At 35.4% G+C, this 25891-nt stretch overlaps 1 protein-coding gene across 1 annotated transcript in view; it reads right to left on the bottom strand.

The window, feature by feature from the left end:
- The window catches only part of LOC150079222 (eukaryotic translation initiation factor 5A-1-like), a 28270-nt gene extending 5779 nt beyond the window's left edge, over positions 1 to 22491 (bottom strand). Inside the window, exons 1-3 of the mRNA XM_090382228.1 lie at positions 22312 to 22491; positions 16007 to 16111; positions 10750 to 10887 (exon numbers count right to left, since the gene is read on the bottom strand). Coding sequence (XP_090238354.1) covers positions 10750 to 10887; positions 16007 to 16111; positions 22312 to 22476 — 408 coding nt within the window. The 5' untranslated portion in view covers positions 22477 to 22491. The remainder of the gene's footprint in view (positions 1 to 10749; positions 10888 to 16006; positions 16112 to 22311) is intronic.
- Between the last annotated feature and the right edge of the window lie 3400 nt (positions 22492 to 25891).

Raw genomic sequence — 25891 nt, 5'->3', positions numbered from 1 at the left:
CATGTAATTTGTTTGTTTGTTATTTGGAGCCTTAGTTGCTAATGCTTCAGGTATATGCGGTGGTCATTCCCTAACCTTTCCGCATCCTCCGTATTTGGTGGTCACGGGCTCGAACCCCACTCTAATCAAGAAGAGTGTGCTACGCACTGCTGCTCCTGCCCACCCGGCTACGAAGGCGCCCCACGTAATTTCTTCTTCTTTACCACTAAATTTATCAGTTCATGACAATGATCTGATGGTGTCCAGCAAGCAGGAGAAGAAAATGGGTTTATTCTGGCTAGAACTAAAGATCTAACAGGAAACAGAACAGCACAAAGAAAAACAGTGAATGCACAACTACAAAATAACATGACATAATGTATACACATGCTGATTGTACTTCCTTCTCCTTTTTACTTGCCATTATGGAAAGGCTTTTGTTCTTTTACAGAGTTATGCTTAAATCAGCTTTTCCAAAAAGGATACAAGACCAGTGGATTTAAATTCTTCTTGCAAGAAGTATAAATATTTTCTTTGTGAATAGTCCCCCCTCAATTTACAACATGCCCTATCAGCTTGATTGTTCTGGCTTTGAGATTTTCAGTTATATAAATTATTGTAAAGGCATGTGGCTTTTGAGTGAATGAATACGAGCAATTAAGAACATCACATAGTAGCTATTAACTATAATAATAATAATAATAATTTGTTAATATTTTTTCTTTTATTGGCTTGTTGAATTTAACTGGCTGGAGAGAGAGAGCCAATTGATTTCTGGAATGGAGCCTTGCATCTGCTAATCTATCAAATTGCTCGGTTTGTTTGGGTTTTAATGGCGCATCAGCAACTAGGGCTATAATGTGCCAAAACCACATCCCATACTGAATAACGGTAAAAATTGTAGTGATGTAGTTGCTTAGGTCAATATGTATAAAATATAAATATGTACAAGGTAAAAAAATTGCTCAGTGAGAAGGGAATAAATTTGAATTTTAAATGAAAGTAAAGAGGCTATCACTAATTTGGGAGTTGAGAGGGGAAAAAAAGGGAGCTTTCAGACTTACAGAATCTGAAAGCCAAAATGATAACTATATAAACAAATTATACTATCTGGATGAGCAGATGGTGACAGACAGACGGCTAAATTAAGGATGAAATAGGTCCTTGGCCATATTTAAATTCGAGGCCCCTTTAATATCTATATACAGTAAACCCCCGCTATTTGCGGTATCGCGGTTGCTGATTTAACATAAAATGAAACCTAAAAAAATGTGAATTTTAAAGTGCCGTGAACATTTTTCGCCATAAAAAAGCATGGGCGTGGCTAAAATTATCTTCCCCGGTCAAAACAGCGCTCAGTGGATGAGGGGAGAGGGGTGACAAAATCGCGAGTGTGGATGTTTCTCGCTAATCCTTGTTCAGTATGTGTTATGCGCTTGTCATGGAAGGTTTTGTCGTTTGCTTTTAATTTATATGCGTATAAATTGAATAAATTTATCCATTTATAAACTGATATGCTTACAAAAGTGATAAATCGACCGTTTTGCAGTGTAAAACACACTTTTTCGAGCGTGTTAACAGAAGGAAGTGACTTTATTGTGGACAAGTTCTTTCTAACCCGTATTCGTAGCCATAAAAATATGGCTACGAATAACAAAGGAAATATGAAAAGATCAAAGAAGATGATGACATTAGCGAATAAAATTGAGTTATTAGACAAAATTTCTAATAGTGAAAGTGTCTCCTCAGTGGCAAAACATTATAAAATCAATGAGTCAACGGTACAATCAATCAAGAAATCGGAAAGAAAAATCTGCCGTAGTTCCGTGAAAACGCGCTAATTGTTTCAAAAATTTGTTCTGTAACTCGTGATGTTAAATTAGAAAAAATGGAAAAAGCTTTAAATCTGTGGATAGAAGACCGAACTCAAAATAAAATTCTGTTAAGTTCACTCAACATTCGTGAAAAGGCAAAACTTTATCAACAATTTAGCGTAACTGGTGATAACACTGGCGGGATAAGTTTTAGCTAGCAAAGGCGCTGGTTTGAAAGATTTGTTTGAAATTTCTTAGAAATATTACATTTAATATTAAATTGTTTCTTATTTTCATTTCAATGTCATATGCTTGCATTTCACTATGTGCTGCCTATGTACATAGTCATATTATGAAGGTACATATAATACATACATAGACAAAATTTTAGACTAGTTTTTCTTATATATTTCATACTTTGGAACGGAACCCCTTTATTACTATGAGAGCCATAACTCAGTATTCGCAGCATTTCTCAGGAACGTAACCCCTGCTATTCGCGGGGGTTAATTGTATATATAAAAAAAAAACCACTTAGGTACGCTGCTCAAAATTTCAAACTGCTAATTGTTGCCAGCACCCGTTCAGTTCAGGCAGTTCACCTTGCACAACCACCATACCGGGCATTTTTATTAATTTTTGTACTAATGTTTTTTGACTAAATAAAGGCAACCTATGCCTGAAAGTTATCGATGTATGTTTATTTTATCTGTCTTCAATTTTAATAAACCGTTCTAAGTTTAAAGTGTAAAAATGGTTGAACAGTGTGTAAAAACTTGGAGAAAATGCAGAAGAAATGCTAATGAAACAAAGGAGAGATCTAAGAGACTAAACGAGACTACTACTATGAAGATAGACAGAAAACATTGAAGAAAGAGAAGCAAGATTGGAAATGAGAAGATGGGTGAAATGCGTAGAACTAATCATATAGAAGTACCAGATGAGAATAATCAAACAAGCTGTAATTAATGTGGAAGAGCATGACATAGGAAATATGTGTTACAACTGTGAGTATTGCAATGCAGAATATTGGGGACATGAGTTAAACACGTTGAATAAATATACTACTGTAAATGCTGTCATGATAGAAAGGTTTCACTTGACCTACTGTCTGAGACACCTACTCTATTATGAGAGCTGCTTACAGGGGATACACATGAAGCAAATAACTACAGAGAATATATATGAGAGTACAACTCAGCAATGGCATTCATATCAATGGGCACAGAGATTAAATCACTGCCTAGAAATGGTCCATATTGTTTTCGAATACACGGCCAGATTTACCATTTGTCTCACCACTATATCTAAACGAGACAAATAAGCCAGATCGTGGACAACTTTATATTTTCAATTCTGCCGAAGAAACAAAAAAGTGGCTATAAAAACAATCAAACCAAGGGTGTACAGCCGAAGTAATGCAACAATTGGACGAGATGCTGCGACAAGTTAACCCATTTGCTGAGTCATATAAACAAATGCATAAAATAACCCAGGCCAATCGAACAATGAATGTGTGCATGGCATTTATAGAAGACCCCAGACTTAGATAAAAGACAATATAATACACCTACATCCAAAACGGAGGTTCCTGCAATATTTGTTGAAGAAGACGGGGAACCACCTGCAAATAGAAACATATGCATATATCCCACAGGTGACTGCTATAGAATTATATCACCGCTAAACAAGAATGGTGAAGACTGAAGGCATATGTCGCACCAGGTACAACTAGTATATATACAGTAAACTTGAGAAATGCCACGAATACCGAAAACGCAAATATTGAGTTATGGCTCCCATAGTAATAAAGGGGTTCCGTTCCAAAGTATGAAATATATAAGAAAACCTAGTCTAAAATTTTGTCTATGTATGTATTATACGTATCTTCATAATGACTATGTACATAGACAGTACATAGTGAAATGCAAGCATATGGCATCGAAATGAAAATAAGAAACAATTTAATATTAAATGTAATATTTATTAGAAATTTCAAACAAATCTTTCAAACCAGCATCTTTGCTAGCTAAAAAGCTTATCCCGCCAGTGCTATCACCAGTTTCGCTAAAGTGTTGATAAACGAGTTTTGCCTTTTCAGGAATGATGAGTGAACTTAACGAAATTTTATTGAGTTCGGTCTTCTATCCACAGATTTAAAGCCTTTTCCATTTTTTATAATTTAACGTCACGAGTTACAGAGCAAATTTTTGAAGCAATTAGCGCGTTTCACGGACACTATGGCGGATTTTTTCTTCCGATTTTTTGATTGATCGTACCGTTGACTCATTGATTTTATAATGTTTTGCCACTGAGGAGACACTTTCACTATTAGAAATTTTGTCTAATAACTCCAATTTTATTCGCTAATGTCATCATCTTCTTTGATCTTTTCACATTTCCCTTGTTATTCGTAGCCATATGTTTATGGCTACGAATACGGGTTAGAAAGAACTTGTCCACAATAAAGTCACTTTCTTCCATTAACACACTCGAAAAAAGTCTGTTTTACACCGCAAAACGGTAGATTTATCACTTTTGTAAGCATATAAATTGATAAATTCATTCAATTTGATAAATTCATTCATATAAATTGATAAATTCATTCAATTTATAAGCATATAAATTAAAAGCAAACGACGAAACCTTCTATGACAAGCGCATAACACGTACTGAACAAGGATTAGCCAGAAACATCCACGCTCACGATTTTTTCACCCCTCTCCCCCCACCCACTGAGCGCTGTTTTGACCGTGAAAGATAATTTTAGCCACGCCCATGTTTTTTTATGGCAGAAAATGTTCATGGCGCTTTAAAATTCACATTTTTTTAGGTTTCATTTTATATTAAATCAGCGACCGCGAATAGCAGGGGTTTACTGTATATATTATGCACATACCTATAAATACAAATTCCCTGATAAAAATATAAACTGGAGACGTCAAAAATGTTTGTTTTTTGACTTGAAAAATAAAGTAATAAAAACAATTTTAATAGAAACTTTTAACTTATTATTATTCAATAAAAAGGTACAAGAATAAAATTTAAACAGCTAAAGTTAAGTTTAAGAATGCTTTTATATTACATGTTTACTTGGTTTATTACTATTAGAAATTTTTATCACTACTTTGGAAAATATTTACACCGAAAATGAGGCCCCCTCTTCGGGTGAGGCCCCTGGCCATGGCTAGTTTGGCCATAATGTCAATGCGTCCCTGGTGACAGATCTAGACCTGCCACAGAGGCCATAGTGGTTATGCTGCAGCTTGAGGGAAAGGTTCAGGTTCTAGTTAGTTAACAAAGGTAATATTGCTAAGGTAAACTTTAATTAGGTTGTCAGCTGCAAATGTAAACAAAGATGTTTGACAACAGTTGGTAGTCAATTCGGTTGAGTGAAAGAGGCAGGAAGAGCAAATGTAAACTGGCCACATAATTCTCCCAGATTATGATCTCTAGAAAATGATAGATGACGCTAATATAAATTTAAAAAGATCTACTTTTTAAAATGCAAATAGGTAAACCTGTATAATTTTTAGATGAAAATTGCAAATCTGTAATTGATTTTGCTCTACAGCTTTTTGCACAAAATGTAATCACTCTCATGACAAGCCCCGGGAGACTAGTCTCCCGGGGCTGTAATGTATAAGCTGATATTTTTTAAAATATTTTTTGCAGTTTGCTGCTAATTTCTTCCACCCCCCCATCAACAAAAGCTACAGACAGAAGACAGCATTCACAGCTGTCATGAATCCCTTTACGAATACTAATTTGTCACCATTGCCCCATCCTTTTTTTTTTTTTTTTTTTTAATATTTTGCCAAAACCTTTCATCCTGTTCTTCACTAACTGCACCACGGTTCTCTGGAAAATATTTAAGGTACTGCGCACTGAATGTACAGTCTTTTCATAGACTCTGAATTATAAATGCCTATGGAGTTTTCCACAAAACTTTTGTAAGCTAACAAATCCACCACTTCTTTCTGAGAGTTTTGAAAATATTTTTCAACATCTTGCTGACTTCTGGTGCATCAAAAACACCAACGTGGAGAACATCACTTACCTCAGGAAATTTTAAAATGACGTGCTAAAAACAACCTCCCTCTATATGGATTTAGCAAACCGTTTCCTTAGTCCCAGTATTATATGAGTGGTGGTAGAAGTACTTTGCTAGGCAAACAAATGGCACAATGATTACATTTTTTTGCTCCCAGATGCAAGCTGGGTCTACTCTGCCATAGTGCTGCTCTTGCACAGAAAACAAGGAAATCCGATGTAACCTGACTGTGTAAGCACGACAGCAACTTTATCACTTAACTATTAATTCCAGACTTGTTTCCTGAAACTCTGTACACTTTTACGTTTCCTTTAAGTGTACAGAACTCCTTTGACCTCTTCACCAGGAAGGATGTCAATGAGTAATCATAATTCTGATCGCACGTGACACCTAGTGCACCAATTAAACCATTTAAAGTATAGTACAAAATAAATCCCTTAGAGTAAAAATAAATAAATTCATTTTCTCTGTATTTACATAAAAAAAATATTTCAACCGACATTACATTTCTAGCACGTTTTGTCAATCGGTGGAAAACTTAAAATCAGTCATAGCCAATCATTGAGTGGCTATGACTCAACCCCCCTAATGACCACAAAACTATTCATATAGATGGAAGTATATTTCATACATTATTCTAGGTTCAGTTATGATTTCATGTCTCTCCCCCCCCACCCATATGTTTTTGCATTAATCAGCAAGAAAAAATGCAAATTGCCACCAAATTTTTCAACATATATTCTATTAGCTCCTGAATGGTTCTAAGTTCAATTCCAATTTCATAGTATCCCACCCTCTCCAGAAATATTACTATAAATTTGGAACAGAAGCATTGATCCATCCCAAAATTTCAATGCTTACTTAGAATATTTTAGGAACCTTGTGTTGATGGGTTGACTTATTTTGTTATAAATTATAAATACTTGCTAACATGCATGAAATGTAAAGCGCTGCATACATTAACTAACTTGTCTGGTATTGTGTTGAATGACTGCTATTGGCTCTCCCACCACCAAGTTTCATGACAGTCCCCTTAGAACCAGAGACAGGATGTTAGAGCCCCTCATATTCTCTCAGCCATGCTGGGAAAAGTAGCAATTATCCAATTTGTTCAGAAAACCATCACCATATAATGTATTTCCAGTTTCAGTAGCCCTGTCTGCATGGAGACAAGTTGAAGTTGCCCATAAAGAGACAAGCCCATTCAATCTGCCTAAAGAGGATTTTTTAAACTCCTCAGGCATTTGGCGTAACATACTTCAACTATGATCTTCCCTTTACTGCAAATCATTTCATACCACACTGATTCAACACTGCATTACCCCCAATTCGACTTGGGAACATTCTCACCACCTTCAGACAGCTTCCGATGAGAGGCACCACTCCCCCACCCATTAGTCCCTCCCTTCTCCCCTGAACACAATATTCACCAAAATGAAATTCTTCTCCTTGTATCTCTGAATGGCACTACGCCTCAGTAAGACTTTTGTTAAATCGTTAATACTATGGCAGTGGAAGAACGCATTAGTATTAATAATGATGCTCCACTTATCCTCTAGTTAACAGGTGAAAGGCCACTCACATACTGTACTCTGTGACATGCAACGTGCCTGATGGCCAATTTGTTATCTGGAGACAAAGAACAAAATTAAACAGAAATGTATGGAGAACAATCACTGTCAAAGGGACAAGTGTTTTTGAGTGGCTAACTGATTTTCTGAAGGAAGTGAAAGCATACAAGGAGATTTTCAATCCAGCCATCTTATGACAGCAAAAAAACTGATGAAAATGTTGAAGAAAAAAAAAAGTGTCCCAAATAACTTGACTCATGATCAACAACCGAGGTGAGAACAGGTTTGCAAGAATTGTTAGATGTCATCAGAGGTGAAGAAACATGGACATTTCAGTACGATCCAGAGATTAAAGGCAGATCAAACAGCAGAAGACAAGTTTTCCAAGACTGCAAAATACAAGGATGTCCACAAATCATGAAGAGGTATTGTCCATCAGGAATTTTATTTCAGCCTTCAAACTCTGAAGCATTTGAGGAAAAACACATGGAAAATTGTGAACAGTTATATCATGAAAACCTTGAGCTTCTGGCTTCTGCTATCTTTGATCAGAATTTCCACGAATACAAAAGCCACTACCAAACACACCATTCCTCTAACTTACAAAGGGTACTAGGAAAGTTTTGCAATATGACGCAACAATGAATCACAGGAAGCTGCTTGTTGCTGCATGTTGAGACATGTTCATACGTGCATAGTAGCCGCCACGCCAAGTCGATGGGCTCAGTTATTCATTAGTAGTGAGAGTGTAAAGTGCTTGCGATGGCATCGTGGTCACGAAATGAGATAAGGACAGTTTTGCGGTATAATTTCGTGCGTGGTTTAACCATAGACCAGTGCTTAGAAGAAATGACTCTTGCACTAGATGATGATTGTCCACATCGTACAACGATATTCAGGTGGTATAGAGAATTCCAAAGGGGAAATTTCACTCTGGAGGATTCTGAGAGGCCGGGAAGGCCACGAACGTCAGTTACGGAGGAAAACGTTACTGCTGTGAGGAAAATGCTTGACGAAAACAGGCGAGTGACCTACCAACAGATAGAGGATACTTTGGGCCTAAATGCACCAGCAATTCGTTCGATTCTGCAAGATCATTTGCACGTGAAGAAACTTTGTTCTCTCTGGGTGCCGCATCAACTGACTGAAGAGCAGATGACACGACGTGCGATTGGTGCCGGGAGATGTTAAAAAAGTTTGATAAGGGACAATCTCGGTATGTGAACAACATCGTGACAGGTGACGAGACTTGGCTGTACTATTACGATCTGCCGACCAAGGCTCAAAACAAAGTTTGGGTCTTTGATGATGACGACACACCCGTAATTGTCAGAAAATCCCGATCTGTAAAGAAGAAAATGATAGCTGTATTTTTCAAATCGAGTGGAATTGTGGAACGTGTCGTTTTGGACACGCAGAAGACAGTCACAGCTAAGTGGTATACTGAACAATGCCTGCCTAAAGTCATTGGTTCTATGAAGAACCTGCGGCCAAAGTCAAGAATGGATACCTGGTACCTCCATCACGATAATGCTGCAGCTCACCGCGCCAAAGCCTGCACCGAATATTTGACCACGACAGGACTGAAACTTCTCGAGCACCCTCTCTACAGTCCAGACCTTGCTCCCTGCGACTTTGCACTGTTCCCGCATGTGAAAATGAAGCTAAAAGGGAGGCGGTTTTCCAGTGATGAGGACCTTCTAAGTGATGAGGCTTGGGACAACGAGTGTGCTTTACTCCCTAGTGAAACTTGGCAGAACTGGTTTAAAGATTGGTTTCGGAGGATGGAGAGGTGTATTGAATGTAGAGGAAATTACTTTGAAAAAATTAAATAAACAAAGCTGTATTGCAAAACTTTCCTAGTACCCTTTGTACATACAAACGACTTGTACAAAGCTTCTCAAAATTAATATAAATACTGTATATAGAAAGCACACTTGTGAAGCAAAATCAGCTGCCGTGCACAGTGGACCCCCTGCTTTACAATATTAATCTGCTCCAGACCATCATATCACGAAAATATCGTGATGTGAACACAATGACCATATTTTGGTAATTTGTTCGAAGACCTTGGAGGTTGAAATTTCGCACAAAAATTTCTTTTAACAACTAAAGGATGCAAAAACAAAAGTTTTTGTATGCTTTAAGTGCCAGTAACACAATCACTAGAATCAGCTGTTTTATAGAATCAAATTTCAAAAAACCAATCCAAACCATTAAAATGAACTACACTTTTTCACCATTTATTGTCCTGGAAACTCTGGTTTTTCATCCAGCAAAGAGAAATCAACCACAGAACACATGCCATTTGCAGACAGTATAAATGGAGCAATATGGCTGATTCTCCTAAATACAACCTACTCCAACACTGTTTCATTGCTATGCTTGGTTATAAGAATCAATTTTGAATGCCTTCATATTTTTCTAAAGCACATTTCTGGAGGTCACTACCATAAAACAAACACAATTTGCAGTTTCCAGTTTATTGGGCTTTTCTGTTAGTGCAATCTATTTTAAACAGGTAGTAAACTCGATCATATTGCATTTGCAACAATACCGATTGCTGGAATTCTGTGGGTTTTTACGTTATTATGGTGAAATATATTTTCCCTTCACTGAAATCTTTAATCATATGAAAAACAAATTTTCAGAATCTTCTCTTCATTTCTATTTTATAAGCTTCTTAAACGTATTACCCCATATCTCACTTGCATGTGTTAGTTGCAATTTGTGCACGTAATCGATTGCTTAATTTTTTTTTACTGTTTTAAATTTTTTTACCATTTTACAACAAAACTCCCCCTGTTTATTTTTGTTCTTGTATATTGTTTATACACTACACAGTACTGTTTACAGGTATTAGATTAAATTACTTTTGAATAAATACCGTACTCTATCGTAAAATGCTATAAACAATACTGTACATATGGCCTGGTGAAGTTTTTTTGAGGTTATAATCTCAGTGAGTTGTACTGTATTGTACATGTATTTAGTATCTATAAGAACAAAGTTGGACTTGTGTACAAAACGCACTTATGTACATGAACCCCCCCCCCCAAATTTATGCAAGTTGAGGAGTGCCTGTACATGAGCATTATTCTGATGGCACATGCTTTACAACCACCAGAGCGTGTTAAACTATAAGGGGGGATAACCTGAAATTTATTTTGACCCTTTTCTTTGAGAATAAACTATTTTCTCATAAATGAAACAATCCAACACATGTGTTCAAGTGCAAGTAGGCTTAAGGAATCCAGGACTTTCCTTTCACATCATTAAGTAATTTTTCTGGCCATTAGAAAACTGTCACACAGTAGAATGAGATACTTACAATAACTGATATATCTTCTCTGAGGAATTCTTCTTTTATTTTTTGGCCCAAATCACCTTCAGGAATTCTAAGATCATCACGAGTCTCACCTTTGTCATTCATGAGAGTGACAAACCCATCATCACTTATATCTATAAGCTAAAAAAGTATAAAACAGATAACGGTGAATTTAGACATCACTATAAAACATTTAACTGAAGTAAAGTGTTTCATTATTGTTAAAATAACCATAAAATACATCACTATCAATCAAGGTTTGATATTTTAAATATATGCCTCATGGTTTTCATATATTAATTTTACACCTACTACACTTATATTTAGGTTTAAACACATGCACTAGTTTAAACTGAAGAAAATTTCACAACATTAAAGAAAACGGTCAACAATATAACAAAATCACTAGAAAAGAAATCATAATGACATCACAATTATGATCATCTGCCTAAATGACGTATGTACACATTTAACACAAACTGCACCGATTTCAAACGAACGTAGAGTGAGCAGTGCAATTTAGAATACACATGTTCATAATTCCTGTATTTTTTTAATCCTTTGCCTCTATGATTTCTATTACAAACAGGATTTAGCCTGAGGTTGTTCTTACTTCTAACTCAAATATAGGTCTTCAATCTGGAGTCTTAGTTCCACATTCTGGCAAATGAGCAGTTCCAATAATAGCACGACATTCTCCTAAAATCATGCGTATATACTTTCTGTTGAATTATCTTATAAAGTTCACTGGAAACTATATTTTACTCTGTATAGCTAAGCAATAATTATGATCATTCTGCTGCAAAGATACACTCAAAAATTAATTAGCCTTTTTAAACATTTTTCATCTACTTTTTTACTTATTGCAAGGCACCTCACAGGAACCTACATACACAATTCATGTTTTATTTCTTAAATAAAATGTATGAACTAATCAAATTATTTGAGAATAATGTAGATGTCTTTCTCTGGCTTTGTCTCAATAGAGATGCAATAAAAAATAAACCAATGAAACATCCATTTCACACTCTCAAAACTAAACATTTAGCACTGGAGGGAAACAGCTACCATACTTGTCAATTGCAATATATTCAGTTATATATTCAAAACTATATAAAAACTATCTCCTGATAATTTAAAGGCATCCCATGGATTTTTCTCCTCTGCTACTAGTCTCATTAGTTCATCTGACATTCATTTAGGCCTTGAACAGTATTTTTTAGTTGTGATTTGGTATGAAAAGCCTAGTACTTTCTATGGTTATTTCACTGATGCTTTCCATTTACAATTTGTTGTTGTTGTGGTGGTGTTTTCTGGTGCAAGAGTTACTTAGGCCATATTGCGCCTTCCAAATTAATTGAGTTACTTATGATAACTGCACGGTGGGCAGTTAGAAACGTTCATACATTTTTATTTGTTTTATATAGAAAAATACAATTTGTTATTGGTAAAATTAGTTGGTCCCCACTGCATAGAATTTAAAAACTGTCTGAGACCACTGTAGTCATCTTTCCAAAAACAAAAGCCCCTTTCATTGCCTTTGAGAGTACTCACACCTTTAAGCAAATTTCATGCTAATACAATGTGATCACTGTCACTCAGTGGTTCTTTTATCTGCAGATTCTTAATCCATGAAGAATCACTGCTGTTGCCTCTCTGAAATGTTGTAGAATGCCAGGCATTGCTGCACTAGTTTTAGGAGTGTGGTTAGGAGCAAGAATGCAGTAGCACACACTCTCTCACTGACGATTTATTGTAAACTCTACTGACCTGGTGGCCGTGTCGTGTCACAGTATAAACAAGAACCCCCCCCCCCCAAGAACCCCCAGGGTCAATGGAAAACATCATCTATCAACAGTTACATACGAGTAAAGTGTCTGCTAGATGGGTTTCCCAGATTTTAACCCCTTATCAGAAGGAAGAAAGGGCACTATATGCACAAGAAATGTCGACCCATCACTATGACCCTGAAACTAAATATGTCAAAACAATGGCAGAGCATACAGAATCAGCACCTCACAAAAAGGCAAAGGTGCAATCAAAGGGTTAAAGCTAATAGGCCTATTTTAATGTTTTTAATTCAATCACTGCTTGAGGTATCCTAAATGTATATACAATTAGGACAAAGTATATTCTTGTGTGTATATATTACATATATATATTTGTATTTAATTCACGTTTGTAAAGTTTATATTGTTTTTTTTTTTTTTTTTTAAATAAAATACAAAGTAAATTTAAAAAGGCTTGTTTTCTGGCTAATGAAAATTGTCTAAGAGTTCTGCGTAGGTAAAAAAGATCATTGCAATTTTTATTTCCTATTGGTTTTATTGCTAAATTTGATAACCTATTCTGAGCCAATGGATTTATAAAAAACCATTCTCCAGTGTCAATAATCAAAGGGAGTTAAAATAATTAATAAAGAAATAGTGAGTTGCATTGCACTAACTGGTTTTCTTGCATTTGACCACTCAGCTGTGGTAGCTGTTGAATTTATTTCTGTTAAAAGAACTCCACAGTACTCAATTGAAACGAAATAACTGTACAAATGTTGTGTTTCTGTTTTGCAATTCAGACCACCATAGCACACCTGACAGAAAAGTTGTTAACTGAAATAAGTAGAAACTTGCTAAATTAAAAAAAAAAAAATTTAGTTTTAATTATTTTTTGTGAAATGATAAAGATGGAAAACTGAGTTTGTGCATGTGTTATGGGGGTTTAATGGCGCACGAGCTGCTGAGGCTATAGTGCGCCTTGGAGAACTGAGTTTTTGCAAAAAGAAAAACTGTCCTCAACTATATTGATGGTTAAGAGAATGGTAAAAACAGTAAAAAAGGTAGTCTCCATTATAAATCCAAAGGGTTGGACAGGACTACGTATTACTGAAGTGTTACAAAAATTGACTATTCTATGTATATTGGTACCAAAAACAGTTACAATAAAGCCACATAGTCCTCTAGCCATCTTAGAGTGCAAAAAGAAGCTTTAAGCTTTTTTTTTTTTTTTGAACATTTATTGGTCAAATGCAAAGATGGGTTTCAAGAGTGGGGACTATTGCAAACTGACTGCACCCATCAACTGGGATAAAAATTACAGGTCAATATACAAATGTTCTGTGGGAAACATTTCGGCAAATCATTGTTCTAGTGGTAAAGTACAACAAGGAGGTAGATGGTAACACAAAAAAAAAAAAAAAAAAAAAAACTTTGGAAATCAAAAGAAGGACCTGTTGTCCAATTTGTCTTTTTTTTTTTTGGAATGGCAAAAGCAGCTGATTGTAGAAAATTTCTGCCATGAAGTGCATTCTTTTTTCTTCTCAATTGTAATGATGGATAAGATATGAATTCCACCATTCAATCCTGAACCAAGCATTAGTTCACTAAACGGAAGCACATCAAGTCACTGCTGTCCAAAAAAGTTCTGTTATGAAAGAGCAGAGAATAATGGTGGTTGCTGTTTTCTAGGATACTGGTGGAATAATCCTTATATATTGTGTTCCCATGGTCACTACAGTGAGAGAAAACTCATATGAAGAGATTCTGAAAAAAAAAAAAAAGTTTCTCTAGTGTTTCAGAAGAAACTTCCACATGGATAATTTTCTTTACCATATCATGCAAAAAATTTTTTTTACAAAAAAAAAAAAAAAAAATAGATGTTACCTCACATCCTCCATATGTGCCTGAATTTGCACCTAGTGACTTTTGGTTGTTTCCAATGATGGATGCTTTTTGTGGTAAAAGGCAGAACTTTTCCTGGTTGACAAGCAGCTGCTTCAGCCATTCACTAGTGGGCTAAACACACCTCTGCAGCAGCAGCCTTCACAGTGCGTAAGAAAAGGTGTGAAAAAAATGTGTTCTTTCTAGGAGATTATGTTGAAAAATGGTTTATGTTTCATTTCTGTAGCTTATGTATTTTATGAGAAATAAATTGAAGACCTTATACCTTGAAAGCACCTCATAAAATTTCATGAAAATCTGAACATAACTCCACTGTGAGTGGAGTTACGTGCAGAGAGATGGACATGGTAAAGACAATAAGTACTCAATGCAAATGCGAGTGCACCTAAAAAAAAATTAAGCCAGCTGTATCTTTGGAATGATTGCAACCAACAGCCATCATCAATGTCATTGCAGGAAGGTCCCATATCACATAGGGGGGGAAAAAAACCCACTCTGGCAACTATGATTAATGAATATGTTTGTATCCTTTGTAAGAGATCAATCAATTCAAGCTTGAGTATCAAAAGTCAGGATGCTTTTTCTTCTTCACAAGATGCCACAGCTTCATCCACACCCTCAAAGTTTGAAGGGGAGGGTGAAATTAAAAATTAGAAATTGACATGTTTTCAGTGACCTACTAGTTACTCTATGGAAAGTTGAGAGGGGGTAGTGAATTTTCTTCTTACTTTACAGTGATAAATAAATAATTTTTTTTTTTTTTTTTTTTTTTTTCCTGTTTATACTCCGGCACGACAACCAAGTCAGTAGAGTTTACAATAAATCGCCAATATAAATATTTATCGTATTTAGTAGTCATGGGCTTGAACCCCGGTCCACTGGGCTACATCTCTTAGTTAAACAAAAATAAGAAAATTCAAAATGATCTTTTTAGCACCATTAGCATATATATGATTATTCATGTAAGAAAACCAAAGGACTACGCAAGTATATATGGTCAAATCTCTCAAACCCAGCAAACCACTCATGACCAAGATTTCTTTTTTCCTATTTTTCAGCCAAAAAGTAAAGATCAAAAGCTTTCTAAACTTAGTATTAAATATAACTCACGAGTAATAAGTTTTTTTTTTGTACTTGCATTCACAGAAACTGAATTTATCACAGTGATACTTCATATCATCCTATTACTACACTGCAAATACAGTACCTACTGAAATTAGACAAAATGGCAATTACGAAAATTAGTACTTATTTGCACACAAACAGTCCAGCATGATTAAGTATTATGCACAACTCACTGCAGCCTGCTCCAGCACAGTGGTCCCCCCCCCAGACGCTGCAATCACAAGATTGCAGAAAAAGTTATATCAGATAATGCCACACCTGTGTTGCAAACAGGCATTGAAACCAATTCTGCAAGGAAAAAAAATCAATCGACATCTGTCAACTAAAAGCAAGTTTTTTTGTTTTTTTTTTTTTGCAAATACGAAGAACCTGATATTAATGAAAACCCAAAGTGAGAGTGACACATACGAAAAAAGTGCTGATTGTTGTTATTACTGAAATTAAGCTACTAAAGTATGTACCTGAAAATCAGATCGGCTGACATTTGGAACGTCAATGTTATGAGTAGATGGACACAAGTCTTCATATTTTTTATTTGTGAAAATATCCAGTCCCACAAGATGTACCTATAAAGAAATGAAACTTAAAATTACAGATAAAGTATATTCATCATAAAAGTCTATTAAAAACAAATTCCTGTGTTAACTTTGAGTTTCAAAATATCAATGTTAACATTACAAATTTGATTGTTGTAATCAGTTTGGTGAATTTCCCCCATTGACAGTAAGGTCTCTTACCTGGGACTTTCAAGTACTGGAGCACAGAACAAGTCTTTTTCATATTCTGCATAATTATAAGGCATTTTCATCCACCAAGAATTATATCTTATATACAGTAATATAAATACTATCGATAATAATTTGTTATTAGCAGTATTACAATGTACAGCAGTTTAATAATTGTTAATTGACAATAACAGGATAGAAATTATATTACAAGCCATACAAACTTCAAGTGATGAAGAATTAAATGGTATCTCTAGAAATTTGACTGTGCTATGGTCCAGTGGATTAGCAGTATTGAACAAGATTTGGTTTGGTTTAGTAGTCTTATGGAACAAACAACCATAGAGTGTAGGTTTATTACACTGTAGTGTAGGTTTATTATATCCACACAAATGCATGCTGAGAAAAACAAAGTTCATTTTTGAAAATAACAGAGATTGAAACTTAATCATGTAAATCATATAAGTATTGGATATGCTGCCCATTATGACCTCTTAAAATTCTGCTGCTTTGATAACAACAGCCTAAGATAACTTATGGGGGGGGGGAACCCTGCAAATGCAGTACTTTTTGAACATGGTACACCCATGAAAAAAAAAAAACCCTAACAATTTTAACTGACACAAATGAAAATAATTATACAAACAATTAAAATCAAAAATTAAATATAAAAATAAAATTTTTATAATATTTAATTTCTGTTACTGGAATTTTATTTGCATTTTGTTAGCATAATTGTATTTTTATCTTGAATTTGTATTTCATTTTTCTTATTAATAAAGTTGTGTATGCATAAATATTACAATAACATAAAACTGTTTATGACAATTTTTTCATTATACATCATTTTAATAATCCTAAAAATCATGGCAATCTATAAAAAAAAAAAAAAAAAACTGGCACACATGTACTGTACCTCAGACATTTTATCTGTCCCATCCTTCAAAGGTTGCCCACCCCTGCCTTAAACAATGGGACGATCACCTATATGTGAATGCTAGAAGAGTTCCTGTACATCCTTTGACAGAACCTCACAATCTGGTCTAGCAGCTTGTTTGCACTGCTCAGAGAATTTCATGCCAGACTGTACAATTACCAATAGATCTTTTTCATACTCCACTACCTTGAGTTTTGGTATTTTATTCTGGGATTATTGCTAACAAAAATGCAGTACCTTACATTTATCATTGTTAAACCTCAGTAGCCCTTTTACAGCTCATCTCCTTAGTTTATATATATCTGTTTAACGTAGCATATCCTAATTACTATCATTATCCACTATGCTCACCTTTGCATCATCAGCAGACGTTTTAAAAAGTAAAATGGAAATACATATTAAAAATAGCATGGTGCCCAACACTCATTGTGAAATCTACTCATTATTATCCCAAGAACAGCAGTGGCCATTTATAAGTGTTTCTTACCAATTAACTGACCTTTCATCCACAGTAGTAACTTGCTCCTAATGCCATGCTGCTTGAATTTATACAGCAATCATATGTGGTACAGTATCAAAGGCTTTATTGAAATCTAAGCGTATGATGTAAAAATTATTCTTTGCATCGTTTTGTAACAACTAATCAGATTAGTGAGGCAGCTTATTAAAAAAACAAAACAAAAAAAAAAAACAGTGATTGCTTTATGACTCCACTCCTATCATCTTGCATTACTTCATCGCCTACTAATCCATTATTTTTCTTGGCACAGAGATTAAACTTACAGGTGTTTAGTTACCTTCTTCCATGGCCATTCTTTAGTTACCTTCTTAAATGACCATTGTGAATAGGTAATAGATTTACACATCTCCAATCTGCAGGAACTTCTCCCAAATGAAAAGATGTTTGCATTATGATGGCTGAAGGTTCAAGGTTTCTTTTAATATAACTGGCTATATTCCATTAGCTTCAGGCATACGGTTCACTTTTAGTTGAGCCACATTGTAACTTCTCTCATATTGTGTAAATAAGCCACAATCCAGTTGTGACATATTTACACAATACAAGAAGTTACAGTAAAACTTTGGTTTGTCTAAAAAATTCAACTATGTAGTATTGATGCAACTTCACTAACCAATGTCACAGTTTTATATTACAGTAACCCCCTGCTATTCGCGGGGGGTTACATTCCTGAGAAATGCCATGAATACCGAAAAAGCAAATACTGAGTTCTGGCTCCCATAGTAATAAAAGGGTTTTGTTCCAAAGTATGAAATATATAAGAAAAACCAAGTCTAAAAGTTTGGTCTATGTATGTATTATTTGTACCTACATAGACACACATGAAAATAAGAAACAATTTAATATTAAATGTAATATTTATTAGAATTTTCAAACCAGCCTTTGCTAGCTAAAAAACTTATCCCGCCAGTACAAACGCCAGTTTGGTCTATGTATGTATTATTTGTACCTACATAGACACACATGAAAATAAGAAACAATTTAATATTAAATGTAATATTTATTAGAATTTTCAAACCAGCCTTTGCTAGCTAAAAAACTTATCCCGCCAGTACTATCACCAGTTTCGCTAAAGTGTTGATAAAGGTGTTTTGCCTCTTCACAAATGATGAGTGAACTTTTAACGGAATTTTATTTTGAGTTCGGTCTTCTATCCACAGATTCAAAGCCTTTTCCATTTTTTCTAATTTAACCTCATGAGTTGCAGAGCAAATTTTTTAAGCAATTAGGGTGTTTTCATGGACACTATGGTGGATTTTCCTTTTCTGATTTCGTGATTGATCATACCAGTGACTCATTGATGCCACGAGACGCTTTCACCATTAGAAATTTCCAAAGTTAAAGGCTGCAAGGAAAACATTTCCTTAGTCAGAAGAAACTGTAAAGAAACCAGAGATTCTGAAACATAAGTAAAAAACAAGCTTCCATCATGTTTTTGATAAATGGCAGAAAGAAATGGATATGTGCATTTCATCAAATGGGCACTATTTTGAAAAATTACCACCAAAATATGAATGATTAATAAAGGTATGTGGTGGAAAAAAAAAAAAAATATGTTCACTCTTTATTGAACAGGCCTTTTCTGCTGCTATCATTGTGGTAACCTTCCTCAGCCTTTGAAGCTTTCCCAAAAGATGGGAAATTATTATATCACAAATTTAATAACAAGATTTGCTACCTCTTTACTTTTCATTATAAAGATCATTGCTTATTCAACTTACCTCAACTGCCTCACTCCTGTGGGTTTTCCATGATTCTACTGATACCATCTTGCAGGGGGACTTATCAAATTTACTTTCTTCTTTTTTGTATTAGCAGTGGCAAATGATTTTAGCATCTTTATTTAAAGTGTTTGGCTTCCCAGATAAATATCTTAAATGTTTTACATGATGTATCTGTATTCCATATCATACCATATCTTCCCAATTAAGAGAACCCTGTTCCCTAAAGGAGTAAGGAAAAAAAACAAAAAAAAACCTCATGTGTACCAGGTTGTTTGTTTGTTATTTGGTTTTTAGGAGCATTAGCAACTAAGGCCACATTGCTCCGGGGATATGTGGTGGTCATTCCCTGACCTTTCTGCATCCTCCGTATTTGGTGGTCATGGGCTTGAACCCTGGTCTAATCAAGAAGAGTGTGCTACGCACTGCTTGTGTACCGGGTACGCACGAAAGATGTTTATGCAAAAATATCTTTTACGAAAATCAGAACCATTTTAAAACTGAACAGCTAGAACCGAAGTTATGAACAATGTAAAGTTTTATGCCCCGCGCCCGTTACTTATTCTACCGAATCAACGTCTGGAGAAGTTAGCAAAATCAAGTCGATAAGTTGAAAAGTATGATGTCTCAATCATCATTGCAACAATATAAATATTTGTATTGTTGCAATCCACATTTTCATTACATTCCATTGTTAGGCTATAGATTTGTTACATTCCCCTATAGATGTTTCTACATCAATAATACAGTAACTCCACTTCTTACGTACTTTCGATGATACAAACAAAACTTCCTAGTTTTCGCCGAGTGAGCTCCCCTATAATGAAATAACGATGGTTTCACATTTTGAAAGTGATTTCACATTGTGAAATCACTCGTGGCACTTTATTCTTCAATGGAATTGGAGAATGCGATAACAATCAAACCTGGAGGCAGGGTTTCTGCGTAAAAACAAAACGTGTGGTGCCGTATGCAAAGCGGGGGAGAAAAAAAAACTGCGATTGTAAAACGCACCCCGTTTTTAGAGGGGAAAAAAAGTGCATCTTAAAATTGAATAAATACGGTATATTTTTTATACTGGCTACACCCCCATGTAAATGACTAAATGGACAAATTAGTGCAACTGCATCATATTAGTACGTAGTGAACCACCGAAGTAGGTGGCAAGGCATCATTTTTGTTATATTTCATATTATGAAAACCTTCATAATGAGTTGCCTTGATAAGCAATGCTTCCTTAACGGAGAAGCCCTAATGTTACTTATTCTTGGTGAATATGACCACCATTTCAAGGCTTATTGACCTTTCTTCGGTGGCAGGTAGGTACCCTGGTATTGCAATAAATGACAATCCAGTTATGAAGTATAACTCCACAATATGAGAGATGCCAGATGGTAAGCCTTGAAGTGGTGCTGTCTGGGTGGTGATCTCTGCCAAGAACAGACACCACCACTTTTGTCTTCTCCATTGGTGAAGAGTTGCTTATTCAAGGTAGTACAATATCAGGGCAACTCGTGAAAACATTCACAATATGAGATATCTTAGTAATTTCCCTTGGAATTTAGTTTACTCACCTTTCAAAGTCTTTACCACTTCTATCAGGACATCCTGCAGATACCTGGCTTCTTAACACTGTTTAGAAACCAAGTAACCAGGTAATGTTTGAAAACTAGCAGCCTTCTGTGCCCTACACCAATCTCATTGCTCTTCTATGTACCCTTTCCAATAGTCCACATCTTTCCTAAAATGGGGTCTTCCAAGCCTGTATGCAATACTCAAGATGCAGCCTAACCAGTGTTTTATATAATGGAATAATCATCCCCCCTTCATCTCTACTGGCAAAGTTCCTATATTTGATTGACAAAACCCCATGAGCTGTTCTAGCAGCCTATCTACACTGTTCAGAAGAGTCATACAGCTCCTTGTGAGACCCCCATTCATAACATTAGTCCACGAAGAGGTGCCACTCATAAGAAACTTATCTTTTTTATAGGTCTCCTACCACTGAACTATCCCTTTATCCATTTTGATGGTGGTATCTGCACAAGCTTTTGATAGAGTTCCACTTGAATGAATTCAAGTGGAACTGTATCAAAAGCTTTACTGAAATCTAAGTAAACAATGTTAAAGTTGTTCAATTCTTTACTAACAATGTCATAGTAGCTAATTATGCTTAGACAGACCTTATTTGCTGGCGCCTCCGTAGCCAGGAGCAGCAGTGCGTAGCACACACTTCTTGATTAGACTGAGGTTCGAGCCCGTGCCCACCAAATATGGAGGATGCGGAAAGGTCAGGGAATGACCACCGCATATCCCCGGAGCAATATGTCCTTAGTTGCTAATGCTCCTAAAAACCAAATAATAATAATAACCTTATTTGCCCTTAAAACCATGCAGTTATTCCCTTATAATTCCATACCCATCTAGACAATCTTGTGTTGCATTCTTAATGAAGGTCTCCATAAACTTCCCTCGCACAAGAGTCAATCTTTGCTATCAAAATACCAATTACTGTAAAAAAAAAAAAAAAAAAAAAATTCTGGACATTTTTTTTTTTTTTTTTTCTGTAAAGAAAGTTATTTTGTTCAAGTATTTTTTAACACATTCAGTTCTGGAACTTTTTTGATCTTACCTCATGTGTAAAATTTAGATAAATAATTAAATAGCATTTATGTTTATTTTATCAAATTTCCATGTGATGGGTAACAAGATTGAAAATCTGACACAGGATTTTTTACAACTGTCAAAAATATTGATTACAATTATGCAGTTATTTATTTTTTTTTTTTTAAGATTAAGTCTGCACAAATGTCTGTCATTTTGTCAATAACTGTACTAATATTGATAGAATAGTAATTATAACCTTGGCATGTCCATGCTTTCCAGTTTTTGAAGTACTCATCTCCATGATTTTACAAGGGCGATTCTTTATCATCACAAAACCATTTTTACGAAGAGAAGAGCATTGCACTGGATACGTTGCTGAAGCCCCTGCATTTGCTTCTGAGTAGTCCTCCTCGCCTTCCATTGTTTTTTTTTTTTCTATCTGAAATAATGAATATCTCAGTAATCAGAGAAATATAACAAAAAAAGGAATTAAGATGAAATTATTACTGACATCATATGATAAAAAACAATATATTCAACAAATTCATGCATTACATAAAACAAATAACTTATTTTATAAATGTAGCCTGTGACAAACGTGTACATTGCCTGAGTATCATGGGCGCTGCCCATGATACTCGGGCAATGTATCACCCCCCCCCCCCCAAAAAAAAAACATCATACACAAGCTACAGCAGACTATTTATTGGGACCGGTTTAACCGGGACACTTCAAGACTCCAAATAAAAAAAAAAAAAAAAAAAAAACCTAGCCAAAAATCATAAAATTCAAGTAATAGCTATAATAGGTATAAACAGATGTTTTGCAAGTCGTAAATAAGCGACAAGCAGGCCGTTATAAAATCGTCATTGGGAGATTATTACCTTGCAACCACACTGCACCCGATGCTCATAAAAAAAAAAAAAAGAAAGAAAAAAAAAGTTTAATTTGTCTTACTGCATCGCTTTGATTGTTCTGTTTCACCGCACCACAAAGAGAAAAATTGATTCGTTGTCAGGAATAACGAAAAATTTTTTTGTTTAGAAATTGCAAAAATGATAGGTAAACGTAAACGAGTTGTGCTTTCAATTAAACAAAAACTCGAAATTATTCAAAAGTTTGAAAATGGTGCATCTGTTAAATCTCAAAAGAACCATTATAATGTTGGTGACCAAACAATGTGAGAAATTTTAAAAAATAAAGAGAAGCTATTGGACTTAAAATCGACATCGAAAAAAATAAAGGGAAGCATCGTATTGGACACGCAAGTAGTGTACGGCAAGTTTTTTTTTAATCCATCACTATATTTTTTTCGTAGGTTGCTGAACATTTTTGGATATCCCGTAGTAAGTCCCCGACTTACGTTAATGTTTTTCATTCAATTTTTTATTTTTAAGGATAGTAAAATTCAAAAACAGATGATAATAATAATAATAATAATAATAATAAGCGATCAATAATGACGATCACAGCACACACAAATTCCACAAGCGGGACATGGAGTAACAAGCTTAAAAACAGGAATGAAGAGAAGATTTTTAAAGGTTTTTTTTTTTTTTTTTATATGGCTGAAGATCAGTGAAGGGGACACACTTCACCATAATAACGTAAAATCCCACAGAATTCCAGCTATTGGTATTATTGCAAATGCAATAGGATTGAGTTTACTACCTGTTTATAATTGCTTGCACTAACAGAAAAGCCCAATAACCCGGAAAGTGCAAATTGTTTTAGTAAAATGTGAGCTAGGGTGATAATAGCGAGTTTGCCTTAACCCTGTGAAGTTCTTTACAGAAAATTTTATTTTGACTGTTATTATGGTGCCGATTAAGAGACAGCAGTACTAGTAAAACTATCAAAAAAAAAAAAAAAGGAAAGCAATCGATTCAGATCAGAAATTTAAAATAAGGATGTTTGAAAATGGTCAAACATGAACAAGTATCGTGCGGAATTTAGATTTGTCAGTGTCAACAGTGAACACAATAATAAAGGAGAAAGACAGACTACAAGAAGCGATCAGCACCCGTGAAGTCAACAACGATAACCAAAACTACAAAATACATATCAGTTTTTACTGTACAGTTTCTTCCTTTAAATGTTTTCTTTTCTTATGTACCACTCCACAACTTCACCACTGTCCCCAGATAAAGTTTTTAATTGAACTAATTAAAAATATATAGCAATTTTTCTATATACAGGAATAATCCTGTATAGTGCAGTTTACAAATTGAAAAAAAAAAAAAAAAAAAAAAAAATTAACTGCATTACGCACCAATACATTTGATATGTATGTATTATAATGCCAGCACATAGGCCAATGCTTTATGGATTCAAGGCCATGCTGACTTTTTTTTTTTTTTTAATGAGAACCCCAAACACGAGAGGTATTATAACCTATAGTACTTAGTACCGTGCTTGGGTTGGAGATTGAGAAGACGAAAGAAGATATTTGTTGACATTGGACTTGAACTTCTGTAGATTGTAATTTTCAGGAAATACGTATGAAGGAAGGTTGTTCCAGAAAACGGCAGTTGAATGAATAAATGAGGAAGATGAAAAGTTGGTTCTGTGGGATTGAAGTTGGACAGTAAACGGATGTTGGCTGGTGGCGGCACGTGTTCGAACTGTTTTGAAAGAGAGAGAGGGAATTATAGAAGCCAATTCAGAAGAACAGTGCCCATGGAAGTATCTGTAGAAGAGGCATGCAGCACAAACAGTGCGTCTATGAGACAGCGAGTGGAGAGACTCTGTTAGGGATGAATCATTAATTAACCTAACTGCCCTCTTCTGAATGGAATCAAGAAGCCTGAGAGAGGGTTTGGGGGCACCACCCCAGATCTGGGAACAATATTCCATGGCAGGGCGGATTTGCGATTTATACAGAGTGAGCAGCTGTTTGGGAGAAAAGTAACGCCGAGAGCGAAAGAGAAAACCAAGTTTTTTAGATGCAGAGGAAGCAATATTTGTAATGTGCTTGTGCCAAGAGAGATTAGAAGTCAGGGTAATCCCCAAAAGAGATATATCATTTTGCCTAGAAATCGGAGTGTCACTAAAGATAAGCATAGGAGCAGAAGAATCCTTTTTGCGAGATATAAGACAAGATTGAGTTTTAGAAGGGTTGAAATCAACTAAGTTGTCTTTGCCCCACTGGAGAATTACCTGAAGATCGGCATTTAAGGAATTGGCAGCAGATTTTCGAGAACTTGAAGCTGATTGAGCTGGACAAGGTTTCTCAAAATGGAAAGTTGAATGCAATGTGCTTTCATCGGCAAAACTATGGATAGGATTTCCAGTCAATGGAAGAAGTTCATTGATATACAAGAGGAAAAGAGTGGGGGAAAGAACTGAACCTTGGGGGACACCGGCATTAGTGGAGAAGTTAGAAGACAGAGCCATCTACCATCACCCTCAGTGAGCGATCAGAGAGAAAACTGGATAACCAATTACTAAAAACAGTTGGCAAACCATAAGATGGAAGCTTGTTTAGAAGACCTTTATGCCAAACACGATCAAAAGCCTTTGAGATGTCAAGAGCAACTACTTGTGTTTCACCGAACCTTTCCATTGAATTACAGCTAGGCCTCGCATAACGCGAGTTCGATTAACGCGATATTCAGTTAACGCTATTTGAAAAATGATAGCACTTTTCACTTTACACGATGCAAATTTCCAGTTACCGCGATCTTTTTTTTTTTTTTTTTTTATGCGATAGTTGAAAAAGATTTGAATCGCGCGTTAATCTTACCGCGAGTCGTGCGGTCAATAAACAAACGTTTGCCTGCTGCTCGCCTCGGTGTGTTCCATCAACCATCGGAAGACGTGTTTGTCTCCTACTA

This window comes from Mastigoproctus giganteus, chromosome 10 (genome assembly GCF_048544385.1).
Source record: "Mastigoproctus giganteus isolate SK-2022 chromosome 10, ASM4854438v1, whole genome shotgun sequence".
NCBI lineage: Eukaryota > Metazoa > Arthropoda > Arachnida > Uropygi > Thelyphonidae > Mastigoproctus > Mastigoproctus giganteus.
The sequence above is the reverse complement of the archived record's forward strand: the minus strand, read 5'-3'. Positions and strand labels throughout refer to the sequence as shown.